The following is a 23,669-nucleotide window of genomic DNA, read 5'->3' as shown; positions in this document are numbered from 1 at the left end:
GGTTTATCTCTGTGCAGAGGATTTTTTTGTCAAAACAAAGTGAAGACGGTGCGTTCTGTTGATTATTGATGTTAATAATATCTAAGTTCTGATATTAAAATTAACATTATAATAACTTTGAGTGTTACCATGTTTATAGTTTACATCCCACACATCAGCTTTACATATAGATGCACATGCAAACACGAGGTGAACAGCAAGTATATTTACAGCCTGATATGTTTAAGGATAATAATGAAGGGAAACTATAGGTGGAAAATGTTTGGAATTCTTTGGGAATTTAAAGGCAAGCAGACAGCGTTCAAAATATATAACTTGTTTAATGCATCTTGTCCAATTTTGCTCCAAATATTTCAAAAGTCGTCCGACTCCGACGTTAGCGACAAAAACAGTCATGCTTTAATGTCGAACAGCCCAGTAGTGTGTACAGAAAGCACAAATGTTTACAAAGACACAAACAGGAACACATGCGAGATTCAAACAAACGTTTCACAGTCTAAAACTAACTCTGAGCAAAATTATACGGAAGCTCTCTGAGAACAAAAAAAATAAAATGAGCTTAAAAAAACTAACTTCTGTCACACTGTACTTTCATTTAAAAAAAAGAAATGAATACATGAAATCATGAGTGAAGCAAAATCTTGAAAATAAGATCATTAAATGTTAAGATAACGTACAGAGTGATGGCGATTAAGTAAAGATGAAACAGAAGAAAAACAAATGAAAAATCAAAAACCCGTTTTCCCTGAATTCAAGGTTAAAGTGCCCAAAAATAAAAATAAACTAAATGATACGTCTAGTCTGGTAAGATGTGTTTAACAAATAAGGTTGTTTATCAAATACACAAACAACAACATGGCTTTAAGATGAATAACTGTTTCCATGCAGACTGTCGCATCATTTTAAAATGTGTATGGAGGCAAAAAGAGGCCAAAATTGTTTTGGTTTGGCATCTGAATATGCCAATGTAATTTTTTGCTTGACTCTTTTTTAATTTAGTTTTCTATTTCAGCTTTTGTAAAGGCTTGAAAGCCTTTAGGTTAATATTTGCACGTTGGAGTTTCAACCAATTTTTAAAACATATTTGCCAATGATTTGACTCCAATTAAATTTTACTACTTTATTCGTCCAAAAGGGATAGAAAGACTTCAAGACAGATTAATTGTGGTCTTTATCTTTATAGTTAGTTTTTCCAGTGAACCCGGTAGAGTACTTTTTATTTCTACATAAATTATTTAAGCTTATTTTAATGACTTAATATTACAGTTCTAAAAAATGTATTGTGGTATTTGGAGAAAGAGATGAGCAATTAAAACTGTTAAAAATCTTTTTTACAACCATTTTTTTTTTTTTTTTTCCATTAGAAGCTTCCACAGGTGAAGCTGCAAGTATGATGATTCCTACATTTCCCATGGTGCAACTATCATGCTTTCCCTGCCTGTCCTTTACATCTGGGAAGTAAGGAAGTGGGGGAAAGCTGTTAAGAATGAATGGAAATGGCGGAAAGTTGGTATTATTAGAGCTCTAAACGGTCCTCTAACCTGCAAAACTCGTCCACGCTCTAGACAGAGGCGATTTAGATTCCTGCCTGCTGCCATTTCTCCACAACTTATTTAAAACATTTTTTTGCTGAATATCACTACTTTCAAGACATAAAAGTAGCTTAAGAATTGGGAATGTTTTTAATTTTTGCACTTTCAATGTTTGGCATAGTCTTAAACAGCACAAAACATGGCCTTTTGGTAGTCTTTCTCTGTGCAGAAATCACTACTTGCCAACCCATCTGGAGTTCTCTGAGCACCATAAATATCCACTTTAAAGAAAAAAAAGAACCCTTATGACATCATTATGGCATCAAATTGACTGATTTATTTTAAATCACTTCCATAAAATTGCCTTACTTGAAAAAGATTGATAACATTTCATTTGTAGCTTTTTTTTGCTTCCAAAAACAGGCAGATCTCAAAATATGGTAATTCCTACATTTCCCATAATGCCCCTCTTTGATGTTTCCCATGCTCCCTGCCTTCCAACTATTTGATGACATCATAACGGCATGATCAGAATTAACTGTTTGACAAATTCAGATGCTTGCAATTTTAAACTCCTTTTGGCCTCTTTTGGCTTCCATACATTTAACCCAGTGTTTGATATTAAAATAAAGGAGGGTTAAAACCCCTTCAAATAAAACTCTGAACTATAAATGATTTTCCCTCCAGTGGGAAGAGGCCTCTAGTATATTTTTGCTCCAGGCAACACCACAAAAACATCTTTGGTTATAATAAAACAAAAAAATAAATCTTTAAGATGCTTTGACACAGAAATTAGAGAACAGTATTTGTCCACTAGATGGCAGCATTATAAATGACTTAGTCCAGTACCTGCAGCTCAAACAGTGAAGCATTTACAGCTTAATTAAGCAGTTTTCCTCGCCCTAATGATTGTCTTTGTGATTTACAATACTCATGTGTTTGTTTCCTTTAATTTCTGAATAAATGCTGATTGAAGAATCAAATATTCTTCCATAAAACCGCATGCAAACTCATGTTCCAGATCTCTCACCCATAAATGATTACTATTACACAGGAAAGAAACTTTGCATATATTTTTAAGGCAGCTATTATTGCAACACTGTTTAAAAAAAGGTATTCTGCAAACATTTACACTTGCTAATGCACATCTTTTTTCAGTTTCAATGTGTGCATCCACCTTGCTTCCTTTCTTTTGTGTCTGTAATATTTTTCGATTTAATCCACCACAAAAGAAAAAACTCAGGTTGATAAGGAGGTCAAGGCTGCATGTTTCTGCTTGAGATTAGAGCACAAAAAATGAATGGCTGCAGACAGACGGACAGGAGAGCTACACAATGCAGCCATTTTCCCCTCCCTCTGTTCTCTGTGGCTATCAGCACTCACAGACCTCCTTTTCTCTCAGCTGTGGATTACAGGAGCTTTAATAAAAGCAAACAGCAGACATGCAGTCAATCATAACCACTTGTGGTTTGAGGAAAATCCCGTCATTGTCCTCAAGTTTTTGATCAGACTGCGTTCACGACTATCTTTCTCATCTTCTCCTCTCCTCAGGCCATTTAAAAGAACACAACTATCTCTGTTTTTTCCTTCCTCTGTCTAGAGTTTCTCGTCTACTTCCTCTAAACTGCTCTTCAACTTCCAGAAACCAGTCACTTCACTCCCCTCTGACCTCCTCTTTGTCTAAACTACGACACTCCATGCTCGGTCAAACTCTGCTGGTGGAGTAAAACGGCAAACAAAAGCTTTAAATCCAACCAGTTCATCGTTATCATACTCACTTGTACTACTTTCTATAAAACTTTAAAACAACACAAACTTCCTTCAATCTCTAACAAACTTCTATCTTTGAGTAGAAACTGTCCTCCGTGATTACACGCGTTCAGGTGTGCTTGTTTAAGTCACATTTAACCTGAATTCACCTCGTTTTACTTGCCTACACCTTCATTTACATACAGCATTCATTTTCAGCCACATTGTACGGAGGTTCAAGTATGCCAAATAAAAAAAGAGTTCATGAGTTCATAAAGGAAAAATTATGAATATCATTTATTTATCCGCATGTAATGTAATAGAAGTTTAGAAAAAGTCAATTTTTTTTCATTTTTATTTTTTTTCTTATTCATTTTTAAGTAGTTGTATATGCCAAAGGAGATTTTCTTAATTTTTATGAAACTCTGCTTGAAAATTGTTGTAATTTTTATTGACTGTTTTTTTTAATGATCCCATGTTTCAAGTTACTAAATTAGAATTCTTGGTATTTTTGTGGGAGAAATTGTATAGATAAAATAATAAAAGATAGGATTAATATAGTAGTTGCATTTGTCAAGGGAGGTTTTCTCAATTTAGTAACAACCAGCTTGCAAATTATTTGTATTTTTTTATTTATTATGTCTAAATTATCCAATTTTTTCTACTTACAAAATTCTAATTTTTGGTGTTTTGGGGTAAGAAAATTTTTGATAAACTAATCGTATTTGTCATGTTAGGCTTTCTTGATGTCTAATCATTTCCTTGCATTTTGTTTTTTTTTGTAATTTTAAATTATTATTTTAAATTATTTAACTTTCTTCCTACTAAATTCAACTTTTTGTTGTTTTGGAGTGAGAAAGTATTTAATAAGCAATTACCAATGTGGGGTTTAAAATTTATAGCAACTTGCTGGCATATTTTTGCAGTTTTTGTTTATTATTTTCTTAATTATCTAATGTTTCTACCTACAAAATGTAAATATTTGATATTTTGGAGAGCGAATGTTTTTTGGAAAAAATTAATAAAAATTTGGATTTTTATTTCAAAATAATATTTTATAGTTTTGGAGCAGTTTTGTTATTCAAATCATATTCAAATAAAGTACTGAAATTTCTATCACTGTCATTAATAATGTAATCTATATTTTGTAAAAAAAAATAAAAAAGGATAAATAAAATGAAAAAATAAAAAAATATGTAAATAAAGCAACTTTTTATGCCTTGAAACAAACAAAAAAGTATGTAATAATAAAACATATTTGAAAAATTAAAATTAAAGCACAACCCTCTTGTTTTCTTTTTGGCAAACTTGGGACTCTGTACATGCATGCAGTCTACTTGTTCCTTTTAAACTTCATTGATTTTTCTTAACTCCCAGGCTAATTCAAACAAACTGCAACCATGAGCATCACGTCTTTCCGTCCTTATTATCTTCTAAATGTTACAGTTTGACTGTCGTGTAGCTGCAGCCTCAGAGATGATTTCAGATCCAACTCAAGTCGAGTTTCTGGGTATTTACGTCTGGATAAACTATTCTCAGCATCTGTGTCAACAACTAGATTGGAGCTCTGCCTCGGCAGAATAAACCAAATAAGACTTTTTGTTTAAAGAAAAAAAAGCTTCACCCATATAAATTAAGAAAAAATATGTACAGACTTTTAAAACAAACAAATTAAATAAAACTCAACATATGGCTGTGAGTCTTTCACAAGTTTAAAGGGTAAGAAGGAAACAAGGGGGAGTCTGCATAAATTATGTGACAGCAGGACAGAGTGAGAGAAGAAGAAGAAAAGAGGGATGGACAGAGAGAAGAGAGGATGCATGATTATGGCACTCAGTGAATCTTTGGTGTGAGCAGGCAGACTGCAGGTTTGAAGTCTTTAATCCAGGCTGCGTTAAACTCCATTTAAACTGTCCGTTCATCCCTTCTTTCACTTTTCTGTCCTTCTTCAGTCTTTAAATCATCTTCACATCATCCCTCTTTCTGTCTGTTTCATCCCTTCTTCCAGGTGCTGGATCCTCTCTTCTTATTCCTTCCTCTTGATCAGAATTTAAACTTAAAAAAATGCCTCCTCCGTCCCTCTAGGGGGCAGCAGTCCTGTTTAAAGGAGGTTAATTTCTCTAAGAGGGCCCTCTGGCCTCCCTCAGCGCCTCCTGCAGTCTCTGGCGGTAGGCCTCGTAGCGGCGAATCACCGCCTCCCGCTGCTCATCTTCCTCTTTGTCGAGGATCCTCAGGAAGTTACGAAGCTCGGGGATGGAAAAGGCATCCCACTGAGAAGAGAAACAGGAAAGCATTTTATTATGTTTGTTTATTTTAGATGATGGTGGTTTTAATAAAATGATTTTCTAAGAATTCTAAGTCTTTTTTTTTTTATCTACTTTTTCAAAATGCTTGTGAAGAGAATAAAAACATAGAGAAGCAGCTGTTTCTATTTTTACTGACATGAGGACAAGTTGAGGGAATGAAGGGGAAAGTAGGGAAGTAGGGAAAGAGGAGGAGGATTAAGAAAGACAAACAGATGAAGGACGGAAGAAGGAAAACAAAGTGGATTAAAAGAAAAGATTAAAGAGAAATAAATGAGGAAAAACAAGTTTAGAATAGCTCATCAGAGGTTTGATGCAAGTAGTTTAAAAGGCTGTTTCTCTCTGCCAACCTTCATTGCTTCTTCTCATTTAAACTCTGTACAATAAAAAAACACTCCATATGGTTTACATACTAAAAGTAGCCAGCATTTTTGTACCATGGATGAATTCCACATAATGATGGAAAAAAGCTGCTAAAAATGGACTTCCCTGGTTCATGTTGCAAGTGATACCAGAATGCTTTGCAAGTAGCTTGCAGTGTTAACCAGGAAGGCTACTTTTAACAGCTTTTCTCCATCATTACGTGAAATTCATCCTTGAAACAGAAGGTTGGTTTATTGCTGAGTAAATCTGAATTTTAAAAGAAACTACATGAAGGAAAAAGAAGGACAGACCTGACATAAACTAGGGGTGTAAGACATTAAAATGAGAGGGATAGAAACAAATGATTTTGCTGTAACATTTAAAAGACAGATAAAGACAAAGAGGTGGAACGTTTTTTATGCATTACCATGACTTCTCCGGTCTGTTGTTCTCTCAGTACGAAACTGAGTGTGTCCGTGTCTGGTCCCGCCACAAGACGAAGAAACAGCGGCTGCTCGCCATCCGCCAGCTTGCACACGTACACTGCAGGACGCACAAAAACACAGGGATTAATTCAGCCCCCAAACCACAGAGATGCAGGCACGGCTGTGGTTACTGCAGTTAGATTTTGCACTTTGTGTATATTTGTGCATGTGTTTGTTTGCATGTAAACAGGGGTGGCAGCAGATGAAAGCATGGGCGCGGCACATCAACAACCACCAATTACTAAAACAGACTTAAAGAGAGATGTGTGCTGTTAGACTGAACTTAAAGTGAACTGCTGCACTTAAAATCCAACTCAGGCGTCGATTTTTTAATTTATGGAACTATAAATTTACTGTACTACACCTCTGAGGGAGGAACATCTGTACTAAAGCTCTGGTTTTCTTCCAAAGACAGTTTTCCCTCCCTGATTGTTCTAAGAAAGCATCAAAATCCACACGTGGAGACTTTGAAACAGTCATTTTTGGTTCGTATCGACAATGTGAAGAAATCCTTCCCAGTGTTTTTTATTTGTGAATCATGTAAGGACAAAAATATGTATTTTATAATGTTGACTTCTTGATTTATGATTTTAGTAAGTGCTGCACTGCTACACCAATGAGGTCTAAAGACAATGACTTAGAGGTAGGAGACAGCTCCAGAGTGCTTTTTCTGTAAAATATACAGATGCATCTATAAAAATGAATATCATGGAAAAGCTGTGTTTTTTCCCCCATGATTTACTTCAAAAGTTTGATTTCCATATATTCTAGATTCATCCCATCTAAAAGGAAATATTTCAAGACTTTTTGTGTCAAAAATGTGCTTGATTGGCCAGCCAACTAGTCTGACCTGAACCCTGTAGAGAATCTCTGAGGAAGATGAGAGACTCAAGACGAGTCTAAGGCTGCTATAATCCTTGGCTTCATAACACCCAAGCAGTGCCACGGACTGATCGGCTATAACCAATTTACTGAGTGCATAAGTTAGCATAATTTTCCAGAAGGTCAACATTTCTGTATTGTAAACCCTTTTTTGGACTAATATTTTGCAATATTCTAAAATTCTGAGGTAGTGGATTTTATATTTTTGAGAGCAGTATGATGTAATCATCAAGATTAAAAAAAAAAAGTCTTGAAATATTTCCCTTTGTATGAGATAAATATAGAATACATTAAAGGAATTAAATCACAGGGAAAAAAGGAGTGTTTCATGCTGCATCTGTGCTGTTTAACACTGTTGCAAATGTGCAGAAGTGCATGTACAAAATGACTCAATGAAACCCAATGATCCCTGGTTTATGGGACAGCATTTACTTATCAGGTGTTCAATTTCAGTTACTTTCTCTTTAACACAATCAAAGCTGGTGATCAAGAAACTTTTCTTTCTTTTGATTTTACTTTGAAATTTGCACAGTCCTTAAAGAAGGGTAATTTACTTCCTGTCTGGATAAAAACTTCCTTTCATTCTGAAAGAAAATAAGGAACTTCTGGTGGATCAACAGTAATATGTTAACAATGGGCAAAAGAGCTTGCTGTGAAAATTGTGAAAGGGAGGGTTGCACTTTCAAACTGAACTGAGTGGTAGTCATATTTTACATCACTTTGAGAGGAGGAAGATGCTAAAGTGAGTAGTATCTAGCTGCTGGTCCTTCAGTAGCTTAGCTTAACTGAAACAGCAAAATGTCCTGTTATTAATGCAATCTAAAGATTTGATGTGTCAATTTCAGACCTTAATCCCACAAGCCTAGCATTTACAACTTGTTGAGCTGCTCCTTTAAGAGGCTAAGCCCACTTCTATAAACTCAAACAGGTTTTAGAACAAACAGTTTATTTTTAGTGTCTAATTTCTTCTCTTTCATGCAGACAGACTTCGACTGGAGCCACTTTGTCTGTTCCTGAAAATGAAGGTCAACCGTCTGTTTTTATACCACAGCTTGCATCTGCGATCAAAGAACGGCTCAACAACTTCTCTTAAACACTGAATGAAAGCTGCAGCTATTTAGGTTTAAATATAAATGCATGTATGAGGTCTTCATACATCTGTTGTGAGACTTGAGTCTAGACTTTTATTAGCAGACAGAGGCTCACTCTATGTCTCCATTAATGAGCTGAAACCAGACCAGAAGCACACACATCAGCATTAACACGCACTCTGCCTTCAAGGGGGAAAAACAACCAAAATCTCCATAAAAGTTTTGGTTCAAAATGTTTCACAGACTTTAAAGCAGTTCTCAAAAGAAGTCATACAATTCTAATAAACTAGCTAGTGACTTCAAAGCCTGCAAACTCGTCTTTTCTCCTTCCTTGAAGAGGCTGAAAGATAACATTTGATACCCGGCGAGCCTGCACCCAGCAGCTGCTGATTCTCCATGTGTGAGTGTTTGTGTGTATTCTGGGTATTCCTGGGGAGCTGATGATAGCGGGGAGAGCCCTGTGGCATCTAACGAGGGCGAGGCACTCAGAAATACACACACACACACACGCCCTTCACACACACACATGCACGCAAAAACGTCGCCACCGTGTCAGTGCTGAAGCATCTGACTCTGAGATTGGCATGAGTGGCATGAAACGCTGTCTGCAGCGCCGTCGCTTTCACTGTCTCAGTGGGCTGGTCTTACCCTGCTCCTCCCTGTGGTAGCGTTTGTAGAGGGCATATTTAGCCGGGTTGTCTGCGACTGTGAACTTATTCAGCAGGGCGACAATGACCTGAAAGCAGACACAGAAAAAGACAAGGCATTCATGTAGTTTTCTATCCACAATCATAAAACAAATCAATAAAAAAGTCTTGGATATGACATATTAAAAGGCCAGCAAAACAACAAGAAGTAAATCAGCTAACATATTTCATTACATGAGTGCACTATTTTTATCACAGCCATACCTGTATGGCTTTTAATACTGTCTATAGTCTAAAAAGATGTTTATATCTCCAACATAGTATGTTCTTAGTAGTTGGAAAAATGAAAAGGAGCCGCAAACAAAAAAAGACATAGAGAAAGTCTCACATTTCATCCTTAGATTGATTTATTATTCATATTGAAACACTCATCTGAGTTTTGATACTATTACATGTATACTATCTGCTTTCAGCCATTGGCAAAATACAGAATGCTGTCCTTGGACATAAGAGAATAAAAAAACAGAGGCAAACAAAAACAGAGCATAAGCAGGTTATACATTTAATCTATGGAGCGCATCATTATCTTCACTGGAACATCTCTGAGTCTAGTGTAAGGTATGTTATGTAATTTATCTTTTCAGAGGGAATTTTCATTTAAGAATGAAATTGTTTTTACGCGTTGTTTTATTCCTTTCTCTAACTTTCATTAAACTTTGCATTTACATCACTATTTCACAGGTTTTTTAACAGAATATTTGCCCTTTCTTTTCACTTTGGTGATGAATGTGTTACCTGTTAAATGATTATAAAGACACTCGCTGTATAGAATCCATTTAAGTCAAACATAAATGTAAAAACACTGTCCGACTTTAAGTATTGAAGTTTTTAATAACCCTACCACATCTGTCTGCTTCTGTTGACTCGTGACTCCCGCCCGTTTGTCATCAGATCCTAATTAAGTTGCGTTGACCCATGTGTGTATGTTTGTGTGGGCGTGTGAGTGTGTGTTAGCCACCTGTTTGACTGTGTTACTGGAGCTGATGTGGAGGGTGTTACTGACTCCTCTGGGCAGATAGAAAGCCTCCTCTCCTCTCTGACCTCCTCGCACCGTCACGGGCCGCCGCAGATCCATCTGGACTTTGATAAAACCCGTGTATACGCCAGTGGGATTCTGGGAAAAAAAGAAAGAAACTTTGTTATACTTAGTCATATTTCCACCAACTTCAGCAAAAGTGTGATTACATGTGAGGGTACCAGTCAAAAAAATCTGAATTTAAGAGGCTTATTGGCTCATTTATGTTGGATTTATTGTGTTGTACAATCATGTTTATTTATGTTTAGTCTTATAATATTCTTGTTTTCTATTGTTTGTCGTACTATATTCTGTTAAGTGCTTTAAAATCACAAGGCAGGTTAGTATTTGGACATTATTAGAAATTCTCCCTTTTTTATTGCTTCTATTTTGCTAAAAACTCAATGATAGTCTGTTTTCTTGTGCATATTTTTGCTGTTGTTTCAATTAATAAGTCCCTGTTGGCATACTTAAAGGCAAAAACAACCTTATCCTGAGATTCCAGAGCAGATAAGTATGGTTGTTATGCAATTACCGTTAGATTTTTGGCCTTCTTTCTTATAATAAATCCAAAAATGTGAATACCTGCCCTTTAAATGGCATGAACTACTCTCTCAAGAAATATAAACCCGTTTTAATCAAATCAAAAGTGCTAAAAAAGTGAAAAACAAACAAATCAACCAATTTTCTTCCATGTGAGGCCTGGAATAATCTATGAAAAATTGCTGTGTATTCATGATCGTTCTAAAATGAAGTAACACTTCCCCAATCTGTCCAGAACACTACTTTATATACAGCACATATCTGGCACGTGCTATATGATCTTTCAGGACGAAACCAGTTCACCCAGTGAGCCCAGTGTGTCCTGTGTGGACAGATGGCCCCAGACAGAGGGTGAGCATCCTAATCTCATTACTCCTTGCGTTGCCTGCAGGACGGTGCGTGCAGGCGGATGTGTGACAAGGTGCTAAGTGGACGAACGAGATCGGCACGAACAGAAGTTTAAAAAAAGCGCTGACGGTAAACAGGAGGACAAAGAGAAACTTGTTCTGCTGCAGATGAAGAGATGAAGTGATTAAGAAGACGAGGAGACAGGAGCGAGAAACTAAACGTCTGCAACGTTTGCACACTAGTGCTGTCATTTCTAACCATCAACATGGAACAAAGCTGGTTTCACAATTATTCGTCTTCTTTTTGTCACGACTGGACCAAACTACCTGCTAACTAATATACAACACATACAGATACTATCCAACAAAGTAGACGAATAAGTTTGATAACCACAAAGTTTTCATACAATGGTTGTTTTCAATTTAACAACACCAGGTGCAAACTGGGAACCACGCCCATTTTTACAAATATTTGCACACCTAGCTGATAAATACTGTGATAGCAGGAGTGGTCAACATGAAAACTGTCAGTTAAACAAATTTAGACATTATAAAAACAACATGGAATATGCAAGGGAAACTTGATCATGCATCTTTCAAAATCCAACCATTAAATATGTTTCTTTGTGATGAAAAAGTAAAAATAATCCAGGAAAACTACTCACATGCCATTCATGTCCTTTTCCTTAATCACATCATTTACCTTTACCTTTGTCTTTTAAATGATCTACTGTATAGTTTAGTAGTATATTAATAGCCTTATTAATTCTAAAAATTTTCTCACTTCCTTTCTAAACTGTGCTTTAGTCAGTGGTTTCAATTGGTGGGTTGGGACCCAAAAGTGGGTTGTATGGCTGTTTTCAGTGGGTTGCTAAAGGTCGCAAGATCTCGACTAATTTACCTCAGTGTCTTGCAAAAGCACGGCTGGTTTCCCGTGATACTGTGTTAATTTTTTTAAACATTAGGTGTGAAATAACATTCTTTCACACAAGTGTTGTCCAGTCTTATGCATTGTTAAAGTACCTTTTCATTTCAATAAACCTATCTGTCTTTTTTGGTAGGATTCTTTCAGTGACACCCATCTTGACTTGGAAAAACATACCCTCTTTTTTCTTACAAAAGCACTGAAATCATCAGGTGTTTTCCTGTACACAGCCCTCTTCTGGTTGCCCACAGATTTTCAGCAGGATTCAGAAAAACAGCCCATCTTGTAGCATCTTGTACTCTTATATTCCTTGTGTCTGGCTATGGTGTGAAGTGGCAAGATGGAAGCCTTCTTTTTGTATGAAGGAGAGCATCCAAGCCTGGCTAAGTTTTGCAAAAACACACATCATGTCCCCCCAAAACATGTGGGAAAATGTGCTATACTCTGCTGAGACCAAGATTGAACTTTTGGGCAGAAAAGGATGTCTGACACCAAAACAACACTTCACATCACCAAAAGATCACCGTCACTACAGTGAAGCATGCTGGAGGCAGCATTATGCTTTAGAGCTCTTCTTCTTCAACTTGAAATTAGGTTTTAGTTAAGGTGGAGGGAATCACAAAGAGCCCCAAATATCAGTCAATTTTGGCACAATACCTTCAGATGAAGAGGACTTTTAATTTCAGTGTGAGAGCAATCAGAGGATTTTTGCACTGTAAAAATGTGGCATGTTAATAGGGATGTATAGACTTTTTAGCGCCACTGTATTGTGGCCCAGAAAAGTAATTTGGTTTTCTACAGCTGAATTTTCAATTAAGGAATGTTGCTTTATATTGTTGTATTTTAAGAGATTTTAAATGGACAGATCAGAACCTCTACTTAACCCTAAATATGTGATATTTACAGGATTCAGTGGGGTCTGAAGTGTCCCATGGGTTAAAACAAATTCAGACACGTGTCTCTGTGCCAAGAAAAACAGCGTGGGGGGAGAACAATAGCAGGAATAACATCACATCACTCTGATGCTAGCGCTGAGGAATGCTGGGAGCTGGAGGAGAGGGGCGGCGTGGTCGTTTAAACACCTCAAATGTTCTGATTCCTGAGATTCACAGGTGTTAGGGTTTGATTTACACATATGATGATTTGATTTGGGGGAAGCTGAGTCAGTTTAAAATTCAAGAAACATTGTCACAACTTGACAGCAAAGACTTAGCTCTTCTTTTTTTCTTAAAGGAAGACGTAATGGTCTCAAAAAGGGATCATTTTGCAGCTTTTGCTTGTTTTAACTGTGTTGCATTTGATTCCACAACATAAAGAGCCTTCATAGCTGCATTTAATGGCAGTAAGGCAATGTAATATATGCCAAATCTTTGATACAAACACAGGAAATCAATGCCCTGATAGGGCTAAATATCACAAAACAACTAACTTTCTGTAACCCTGCAAACTCTATTTCTGTAGAAAGCGACAGATTCTTTTGTCTTTAAAAGGGGAAATGAGCATTTGATGCGAAAAAGTGAAAAATGGATTGTCCAACCATACTGGGAGGCCTACAGCCTGTTTAGAGATGACACATGAAAACAAACTCCAAATGCAGTGCTGCTCGTGTCGAGTGTGGATGTTTGTCTGGTCGTCGACTCACGAGTGTCATTTTGAGGTGGTCTTTGGTCACCGAGTTGTACAGCTCGATCCTCTGCCTGATCTCCTCTCTGCTGAGCTCCGTCCGCAGCTCTCTCTCCTTCTCAACATCCTGACAAACACAGAGGACGAGAGGAAACATGATAAATCAGCAGTCCGCTAACATCATTAAAACAATACAGGCTGTGTTTGGATAATAGCAGAAGGAAAACATGGAGAGAAGCATCAGTGGAGTTCACTATCAAAATAAAGAAGCTAAGAATAGAGGAGGGTTTGTTTAGAGAAGATTAGAAAACTGTATCAAATGTGTAAGAGTTTTGATTTTAAACTGAGGGTTTCCATCACATAACGAGCCAAACACGGACAGAAAAACACATTTACACACGAAAGTACATAGGAAGAGGCACAATCACAGGGCAAACTTGTTAAAATGCTCTGATTTGGAACGATTAAGGCATAAAAACCCTCTCTGTCTGGTGTAGCTTAAAGCCATGGTTTGGGCTGAAAGACTTTGAGAGCATTTCTCTTTGTTATGAAATGGACTGGCACTGTCCTGTACCAAACCCTCTCCTAAACCAAGACCTGCTCTGTATGCCAGTCTTTTGCTCCTAACAAATCAGCAATAACACCACACAAAGACAAAGAGGACATAAAGCCAGAGCTGTACACATTTTCGCACGACCATCAACAATAAACTGTTTCTTTCACTTTCTACTACATCCCACAGTTTCCTCCTTCATGTAAAAATCCAGCAAGTACAAGAAAGTTAAACCAATCCCAACTATCTCATGGTCAACTACATAGGTGGTTTTACCATTAGGCAAAAATCAGGAATTCACTGGGACTTCACGCTCAAAGAGGCCTAATTATCAGTATAGATGTGTAGCACATGTCTAAAATTATCTCCTCTAATTATGATGTATATTTTAATGTAAATAAGGGGCTAAGAGTGTATAAACAGCAAAAAAATGACTTTGAGGATCCAAAAAGTCCCTGGGAAGGACCCCTAGCCCAAACAGCAAAGTCCAAGCCCCTAAAAAAGCTCAAAACTGCAACAGTAAAATACTGCAGTATTACAAAATAAAAGAGATACCATATTTAAAGGCCTAGTGGGGTGTTTGTTCTGCTACTAAAAACACCACACTTCCTGATGCGAGCTTTCACAATAAAAACACTCACAGCTATGAACTTATATTTTGAAGAACTTGTTGGAAATAGAGTGTATGGAGCTACCATGTTCTAGCAGCTTCTCTGACCTCTTTTACCACAACAACCCACTTCTTTGAATCATCATGGGCTTCTAACAAGCAAGTCATGAGTGTAAATACATCTTTACATGGTTGTCTAAGCCAGAGGGGTTCCCAAAATTTCCAGCACCAAAGACTGGGGACCCCCAACATCCCTCACCATTTTAAGGACTTCTTGTACTCATCACTTATATTTAAGCACAAATCACACCCACTAACTTTGGTTTTATTTTAAATTTAACTAATTTAAGAGTTTTTTAAAAAAATAATGGATAAAACATTCCACTCTAAATCATTTGAAAATGTTCTTTGTTCCTTTGGAAAGCCTAAAAAGCCCCAAAACAGTAAAATTGAAAAACAAAAATTTAGACCCATCTTAGAAATTTGTTTTCCATTTTTGAGACTGAAATTAAAAAAAAATGGAAAATGTCTTGTTTTTCCTTATTTTCCATTTTATTCCGAATTGAAAAAAGTAAAAAATGGCTCAGTTTTTCCTCTCCTTTTTTTTGGTTTTTTTTTTTTTTTTTTGGCCAAAAACGAGAAACAGAATAACAAAAGTTTTTCCTGACATCTGAGGCTGGTTTCAAACAGGAAATGGAACTTCCAGAAAATACACTGACAGTAACAATGTATTTTAACTGGTTAGGACGGTTTTGCAAAAATCACTTTTATGACAAAGTGACAGTATTTTTTATATATTTTTTTGATTTTCCATATTTGGTTATGTCCTGTAGTTCTCTGGCTTTGTTACCTTAAAAGAGATGCTTTAAAATATTTCCCTCCCCTGCTATCATTGCTTTTCAGTGAATGGGGCCTCATACTGGACTCTTCCTGGGACCTCTAAATTGCTAAAACCACCCCTGAGTGTTTGTCTAAGGTCTGTATAAAGGACATGTCTAGGTTTACCTATCTTTATTGTGCCAATACTGCACATTAGAACCAGAACTTGAACTATTCTGTTTGGATTTGATCAATGAGAACTATTAGAACTGATATTAACTTTTGACAGCATTCTATCACTTTGTCATGTGGGCCCTGGAGGCTCAGCTTTTCTTAGGGGTTTCCTGGCTTAGAACCACTGCTATAGGCTTATATACATCTGTTATTAAAGTTTAACTACCTTGATGCGTTGGTGAATTTAGCAGGGTTCATATATATATACATTCACAAGGCACACTCATTTATCAATGCACACAAGGCTGTACTGTATACGAGCCTCAGTCAGCAGTCACTCTGTTTATGTAAAAATAACCTAAGAGATAGTGAAGGCCAGAGGGTAGAGGTGGTAACAACAGCTGATTGAGAAGGTTCCAGATAAAGGCACCAGAAGGACACGTGGGTACAGTACAGAAGCTAAAAGAAACTAACACTCCCCAGTCTAAAGTACGAGTTCCATCCATGCTTTCAGATAAATTCTTCCAATTAAGTTGTGCTTTTACTTACTTTTTAACAACAGCACCAAAAAAGCCTGTTAAAGTACAATCAAGGTCACTTTACAAAGAGAGAGATGTTACATAAGCAGCTGTTAAAGGCCTTTCCACTGACCTCAGAGCCAATTAAGATGTTCAGCCAGTCCCTGCATGTACAAGTTTGTTTTTTTGCATAAAGCTGCAAATAAACACCCATAAAGATGCTTCAGACTTACATAATACTGCAACTCATGTTGTTTAAGCATGAAGTGGCAGATTTTCCGTCATGGATGCCGATGAAGATTTAAGATAACATCCCTTTTGCATAGTAAAACATTCACCAAAAATCGTTGAGTATAGCTCCTTAAACTTGGTTTGCATGTATCTTTGTTTGAAGTTTGTGAGTACCAATGCAGAGACCACTCAGAGTTTAATTTCTGCAGTGTAGTGTGTGCTTACATGGGCATAGTGCAGCTCTCTTCTACATCTATTAAAAACCACTCACACATAGTGCAGAATCCAAGGAGGCTTTGTAGGAACATACACCCTTATATGGAGAACGCACATCGCTCCAGGGAAAGACGAGGTGCCAATACAGCGTGTGTGAACGCTGCACTGCTGCTCCGAGGCTCTGACACTGTCATGAATCCACTGATTAATGGCTTAAACAAGAAATGCTAGTCTGGATTGTTCATTCTGAACACTCATTTAGTGGTTTTGTGTCTTGAAATGTCAAAAATGATAAGCAGTGTTTCTCAAAGCTGAAGATAAATCTAGGTCAGAGATTGCTCATCCTAGGGTGACATCACTGTTTGAGTAAAAACGTGTATTTTACCACATGTCATGACAGCTGACTCCTCATTGCGGTAGACGTGCGACTTTACCTGGCAGGTGCAAACACTGACTCATCAGGATTAGAGAAGGACACACAGGGACAGCGACCCTACAATCTGCTCAATCACACGCAAAGGAAAGAGGTTTGGAAGGTTCTCCAACATTCTCCTCAAGTCAAAGCACCAGTGCATCAATGTACAGGTACTCTAGTGGAAGCTGAAGTCATTTATTTATACTAATGAATGAAAGCACAACAAGCTTGTTTTTAACTGTCTTAGTGAGTAAATCTAAGGCGGTTTAGTTCAGTTGTTGCAGGAGTTAAAGTCAGGCACCTAGAAAGGGGGATAAAGGGGAGAGCTTTCTGGGGCCAACGGAGGTCAGCGAAGTCATGGCCCATTGTAAAGTTAAGATGTGACAACCATATTTGATATTTAACCTCAGTCTCTTATCAAAGCAACAAAAATGAATTTTCTTCCTTTGTTTATGCTGTAGTAAAACGCTGCATTTTTTTCAAAATGAAAACCCCTCTTCTTCAAACAGAATGACCTTTTTATTTGTAATGTTAACAATGTGGATGGGGACACTGACTAAACCACTCGGAATGTAATGTTACACTTCATAGCACTTCAAGCCATGATGTGCACAGACTTCAGGATACAAGAGAATCAAGTAGAAGGAACTGAATCAAAAGGAAATTAATTGAATAGTTACAAAATACAGACTGAAGGGGAAAAAAATGGTGGGAAATGGTGAAAAGCGGTTAAAAAGTAGCATTAGAATGGGTTAAAAGTGGATAAAATGGGTGGCCAGAGTAGTGAAAAAGCCTCAAAAGCAAAATAACTTTGTTAAAAAGTGGCAAAAATGGGCAAAAACTAGTTAAAAGAGACAAAAGTTTGTTTATTGCAGAAAACAAATATGGCCAAAAATGGTGGGAATTAATAAAAAGTAGCATTAAAAAGGGTTAAAAGTGGATCAAATGAGTGGCCAAAGTGGTGAAAATGGTGGGTTAAAAATGGCAAAAATAAGCAAAAAATGGTTAAAAGAGGTAAAAGTTGGTTTATTGCAGAAAATATTGTGGCAAAAATGGGTAGGAAATGGATAAAAACAGTTAAAAAGTAGCATAAATGGGTTAAAAATGGATACAATGGATGGCCAAAGTAGTGAAAGGTGAAAGACGGGGCATAAATAGGTTAAAAAAGTGAAAAAAAAAAAAAAAAAGAGGCAAAAACTAGAGGCAAAAGTTGGGTTTATGGCAGAAACAACTGTGGCAAAAATGGCCGGAAACAGCAACAAACGGGGTTAAAAAGTGGATTTTATAAATGAGAATCTAATAATAGCTAGATGCTCTTTTCAACTCCAAAATAAAGTGACTGTTAGCCAGGATGCTAGCACCAACTCTACTGACCCAACACACATGCATTGTTATCATTAATAAATCACATCTCAAAACAAAACTTAACAGCAGTTTAAACCCGGTTGATTTCCACAACTCTCAGCCCAGTGAATAGACGGGGAGCAGATCCTTTGTTTACGTCTAAAACTTCTGTTCCACTTTGATACGTAGCCAACCTTAACCTTAGGGTTTTCTCCCATTGAGTCGTCACTTTAAGCACCTTTCAGTTCAGACAAGTCAAAGCTCATTATCTGGACGTGACGGGTAAAGAGATTATGTGTCATCTTAGCCGCCACAGAAAGACAAAAAGGCTGAGAGTGAAAGGAGAGGTGACAAAAAAAAATAGAAACATGAGAGATGATTCCTGAGGGGATTCCCTCTTCTTGTGACCATGCATTGTGTTTGTTTCCAAGTATTTATTCTTACTATACATATCTAAGCTTGGTGACCTACTAGATTACAGCTTCAAACCTGCATAAGCTTCCCTTACATCACTCTGTGACTAGTAAACCTGCACTAGTAAAGCTGTCTTTACTCCATCTGTTTAAGGCATCCACTAGATCCTGTCAAAGTCTTGGAAATATGCATTTGTTGTCTTGTGTGCCTGATTTAAGTAATAACAGTGAGTTTTACGACAAATCACTATAAAAAATTCTCAAATATGGTCATTTTGGACTGTAAGTGCAGGATGAATTCATTTTAATAGCAAACAGGAAAGCAATAAACTTTGACTTAACTCGATTTAGTGTTTTTACCGGGCAAAATGTTGGATATTGTGCCAAAGACTCCAATTTTGGAGATTCTTTGTGCTGCAAAAAACTTTTGTTTTGCTTGAGACAATTTAAGACCTTCATGGGCCCCTAAAAATATTCAGCTGACGTTTCTATGAACGGAAGCATAACTAATTTTATACTCATCAATGCCGTCCTTGAGACTTCCTCAGATAAACACTATTTCCCTCCCATGTCCTGCTATCTCTGGATAATTCTGACTCATACTGATGTTAAATGATGGTTGCTGATGTAGCCTAATGCTATACTAGCTCATTTGATGTAAGTGTCCAGTCCAGCCGGGAGAGGGTTAAAAGGAACTGGGAGGGTGAGTGCGACCAAATCCAAACAAACAGGAGAAGCAGAGCACAGCGAAGCTACAACAATGAGGTCATGGTCCAATTTAAGATCCCACTGAATCCTCCCACTGACACTGAAAGATCAACACTGGACAGAGAAGGAAGACAGGGAAAAGACAGTAGCAGGGCTTCAATAAACCTCCACAGGACGTTGCCTAATAACTTGCAGATGAATGCAAAACAAGCGGTTTATTTTCACTAAAAACAGAGAAGCTATTACAGCAAGACAAATCAGCTAAAATGGACAATAAGGCCACTTATAGAGCCACATATCATACAGTTTATTGTCAGGTATCTAAACAGTTTTAATTGCCAGATATAATCAATATTGGTGTATCTATCAAATTATTAAAGGCATGCTGTCTGAGTTTCAGTTTTTCGCCAAGTTTAAAATTTGGACGTTTGTAAGATATAGAGCAATGTCATCTGCATAGAGGCGAATAACAGCAATTTAGTTTGGTTTCAGATTCTGGACGTTTTGAAATGTAACAGAAAACACCAACCCCAAAACATCCATTATCATTTGTTTCTTTTTTCAAACCTGGTCTTAGGGCTGTCACAAGGGCTGAACTGTAAAAACAAAAAAACAAAAACTACTGCACACTAGGATTTCAAAATTGCAGTAGGCCATAATGCAGTTTTATCTAAATTCAACTTAATTGCCCAGCCCCATTTGTCACAATACCAGATTTCAATCTTAGGATACCAGAAGAAAAATAAGTATTAATACTTGTTTTGATCACAAAGACATTGGGTATAACTTTGGAATCATTGGACATTTGCCATTTGTACATAAAGACCAATTCTAGTTTATTTACAATGTACAAGCAAATTAGGAACACCCCCTAAGTGTTAAGAACAATGCTTAGGCTAAACCTAACCCGGTACCTTTCAGAGATCAACATTTGTAATTTATAGAGCAACATCATCTGCATATTGCTGAATAACAGCTAATTAGACTGCTTCTAGAACTACAATTTATTAATAAAAACAGAAACCACCAAACCAAAAATAAAGAGATAAAATATTTCGTATGCCAGGCTTCAGTAACAGGAAATGACACTTAAAGCTACAAGTTATAGAAAAACATCATCTGCATATAGTTGAATCACAGAAAACTACGTTGGTTTTAGAATCAGAACATATTAAACCCTAAAGATTGAAACAGTTGAACAAAATTGAAGGGATTAAATGTTTCACATGCAAAGCTTTAGTAACAACACAAGGAATCTAAACTTTAAGCTTCTAAGTTATAACAGAACATCATCTGCATACAGTTGAATCACCACAAACCACACTGGATTAGAATCCAGACATGTTAAGACATAAATATTAAAACCACATGTTAAGCATGCAATGCATTATTATTATTATTAAGTACCAACACATGAATCTACACTGTAAGCTTTAACACTGTAGTAGAACATCGTCTGCATACACTGGTTTTAGAATCGGTACATTTTAAGACAGAATAGAAACATTAAAAAAAATGCCGAGGTAAAATGTGCAGATTAAATGCTCTGCATTCAGGGCTTTAAAAAGCACAAGGAAACTAAAAGGACAAGAAACTTCTAGATGAAACTGATATAAATACGATTGGCATGACTTTAATTATCTGATTAGTTTCATTAGATAAATGCTTGTTATTGGCTTGACCTGAATCAATCAGTTAAAACTAGTTTAAAGGGCACACATATCTGCAATAGCTAATAAAGTATGAGCTCAAATATATCTCTGATTCCTATGCTATTCAGGGAATAAAGGCCCGTACTATTAGTCCTTAGATTGTCAACATTTTTGCAATACCACATTTTTTATTTATAGAAATATAAATTTATGTAAAAGAGGTCCTTATAAGAGGAAAAAGACATCAGTAATTGTAGACAAACTTCAGTGCACTTTAAAAAGCAAACAAAAAATGTTGCTCATGTATTTGTGCAATTCAGACCATGTGCAAAGGTTTAAGTGGAATATTTGATCATTAAAAATGAAAAAGTACCTAAAATCAAGAGCCTACAATGCACAGATGTTATTAACTTTACTAGTGCCACATTGAAGAGTAAAATTCAGTTTTATTCTGTTTTATTTTGAAGGCTTGGGTGCAGATTAGGAAGAGGAAGAGCATGTTTATAGCTGTAAATGACAGTTGAAAAGTTGTATTTATCCTGAGATAATCCTAGAATACTACCAGAATAAACCATTTGATTTAATGTGAATATTTGGATAAAGGATTTCTTTCCTACACTTGCTGCGTGAACAATAACAGCTGTCAGATCAACCAGGAAATACTTCAGAAAAGCAGCAGACAAAGAAAGAAGTGGTAAGACAGAAGAGAAAGAGATATTCTAAAACATCTTGATGTTATCTGCATATAATAGTCTGCTGTTTCAGAAATAACCATTTTAGTTAAAGTTTAGTCTGTGAGAGAATGAGACAGAGAAGGTGTTATCCCTCCTCCACCTTTTATCACACACACCTGCAGCATTCCCATCTTTGTTTGGCTCTGTCACGCATCCACCATCTGTAAATAGATGACATCACCCTGAGTTGAGTTTGTGTATGCAGACAAAACACGCTTAGCTTGGCTAAAGAGCGCTAAAAGCAGTGGACTGTGTGCTTTGTGTGCCGTTGGAGCTGCAGGCAGACTAAACACAGCGATGTGGCTGAGCTAACTGGATCTAACCTACATTTAGAGGAGCAGAGAGAGATCTTATTTTGGTCTTTGTGTTTACATCCTCATGTGACGGTCTTCCTCCAGGCTATGAGTGTTTGAAACATCAACAGCAAAGTTCGTTTATTCTAGTTAAAGATTGACAAGAGCCTCGGCTCAAAACTCCCCCAACAGCTACTTTTACTATCAATCACAGTGTCAGTTGATCTCTGAGTTTGGAGGATAAATGAGGAGAAATATTGGAATATACATAGAATTGTAAAAAGCTTCATTTTGAAATAGAGTAATCCTAATCATTAAAGACTCCTTTGGAGGATCTGGACTTGTTCCGACAGATCTTGTCTTTTAGATCTAGAAATCATCTCATGTCCACGTGTCCATCCTCCCCCCACCCTCATCCCCTCCCTCTCTTTGTGATTTCCTGTTGAGTCCATGGGGGGAAGTGGAGATGGGACACACCTTTCCTCCCAGCATTCCTGCACTAATGGGTACATATACACAAGCACATATCAGACCATGTTAAAGTGCTGCACAGAGGAGAAGGGCTCACACCTTTTCCTCTTTAACAGCTGACCCCTCCACTAATGGATGCAAAATCATATGCAACATGTTCCATTTATTCTCCATCAGAGTTAATGGGCGCTCATGCAGTGAGGATGTGTTGCAGCTTTGTTAGGGTCTTTTATGAATGCCTCAAACTCTTTAATGCAGAGACAGCTGTTAAAAATTACAGATAAGCAGCAGTTCTTTAGCCCTGTTTCCTTTAAACATGGAGGCTTTCAGGTGTAAATAAATGTCAAACAGCTAGGATCAAACTTCCTTGCTTGAATCACTCAGGCTGCTATTTTTTTCTGCTTTTATTTAATGTTTTTGTTATGAAATACTTCACAAATTAGAGCTGTCAATATTAATTGCAGTAAAAGCGACTAACTGAGGTCAGCAATTAGTGCACTAAATGTTTTAACCATGATTAATTGCTTGCTTTATTGTGCCTTTTCAGCACACTCTAGTTCAGCGTCTCCCTGTTGCCACAGTGATGTAAAATAAGTCCACAACTGCTCCTTAATGTCTCATTTCACTTTAAAAACTCACAGACAGCTCAGTGGACAAGTGCAGAGTCATCTGAACCTTGTGTTATCAGAAATTTGGCTTTTTACTGTCCCCTTATTTCCTTTTCAATCCACAGCAAGTTCCTTTTTCATGGTTAAGTCCAGGTTAAACTCTTCAATCTTCAAAGTAACTGTAACTGTTGTGAGAGTTTACAGTCTCATGCCATAGATTTTAGTTTTTCTTCATCTTAATCATCAGGACAGTGTTTAACATTACGCTGCATGAGGGTGATCATGGCTAAATCCCCTTAATTAACACACTGCATGCATGTTTGTTGCCATTGCCATCGTAGTGTG

The 23,669-nt window shown here is 37.0% G+C and overlaps 1 protein-coding gene across 2 annotated transcripts in view; it reads right to left on the bottom strand.

The window, feature by feature from the left end:
* Positions 1–300: 300 nt before the first annotated feature.
* The window catches only part of rassf3 (Ras association domain family member 3), a 104,576-nt gene continuing 81,207 nt past the window's right edge, over positions 301–23,669 (bottom strand). For both annotated transcript variants that reach the window (XM_041780656.1, XM_041780657.1), the window contains 5 exons: positions 13,585–13,692; positions 10,071–10,226; positions 9,054–9,141; positions 6,375–6,490; positions 301–5,551 (listed from right to left, as the gene is read on the bottom strand). In XM_041780656.1, the coding sequence (XP_041636590.1) occupies positions 5,402–5,551; positions 6,375–6,490; positions 9,054–9,141; positions 10,071–10,226; positions 13,585–13,692 (618 nt within the window). In that variant the 3' untranslated portion in view covers positions 301–5,401. The remainder of the gene's footprint in view (positions 5,552–6,374; positions 6,491–9,053; positions 9,142–10,070; positions 10,227–13,584; positions 13,693–23,669) is intronic.

This window comes from Cheilinus undulatus, linkage group 23 (genome assembly GCF_018320785.1).
Source record: "Cheilinus undulatus linkage group 23, ASM1832078v1, whole genome shotgun sequence".
Taxonomy (NCBI): Eukaryota; Metazoa; Chordata; class Actinopteri; order Labriformes; family Labridae; genus Cheilinus; species Cheilinus undulatus.
The sequence above is the reverse complement of the archived record's forward strand: the minus strand, read 5'-3'. Positions and strand labels throughout refer to the sequence as shown.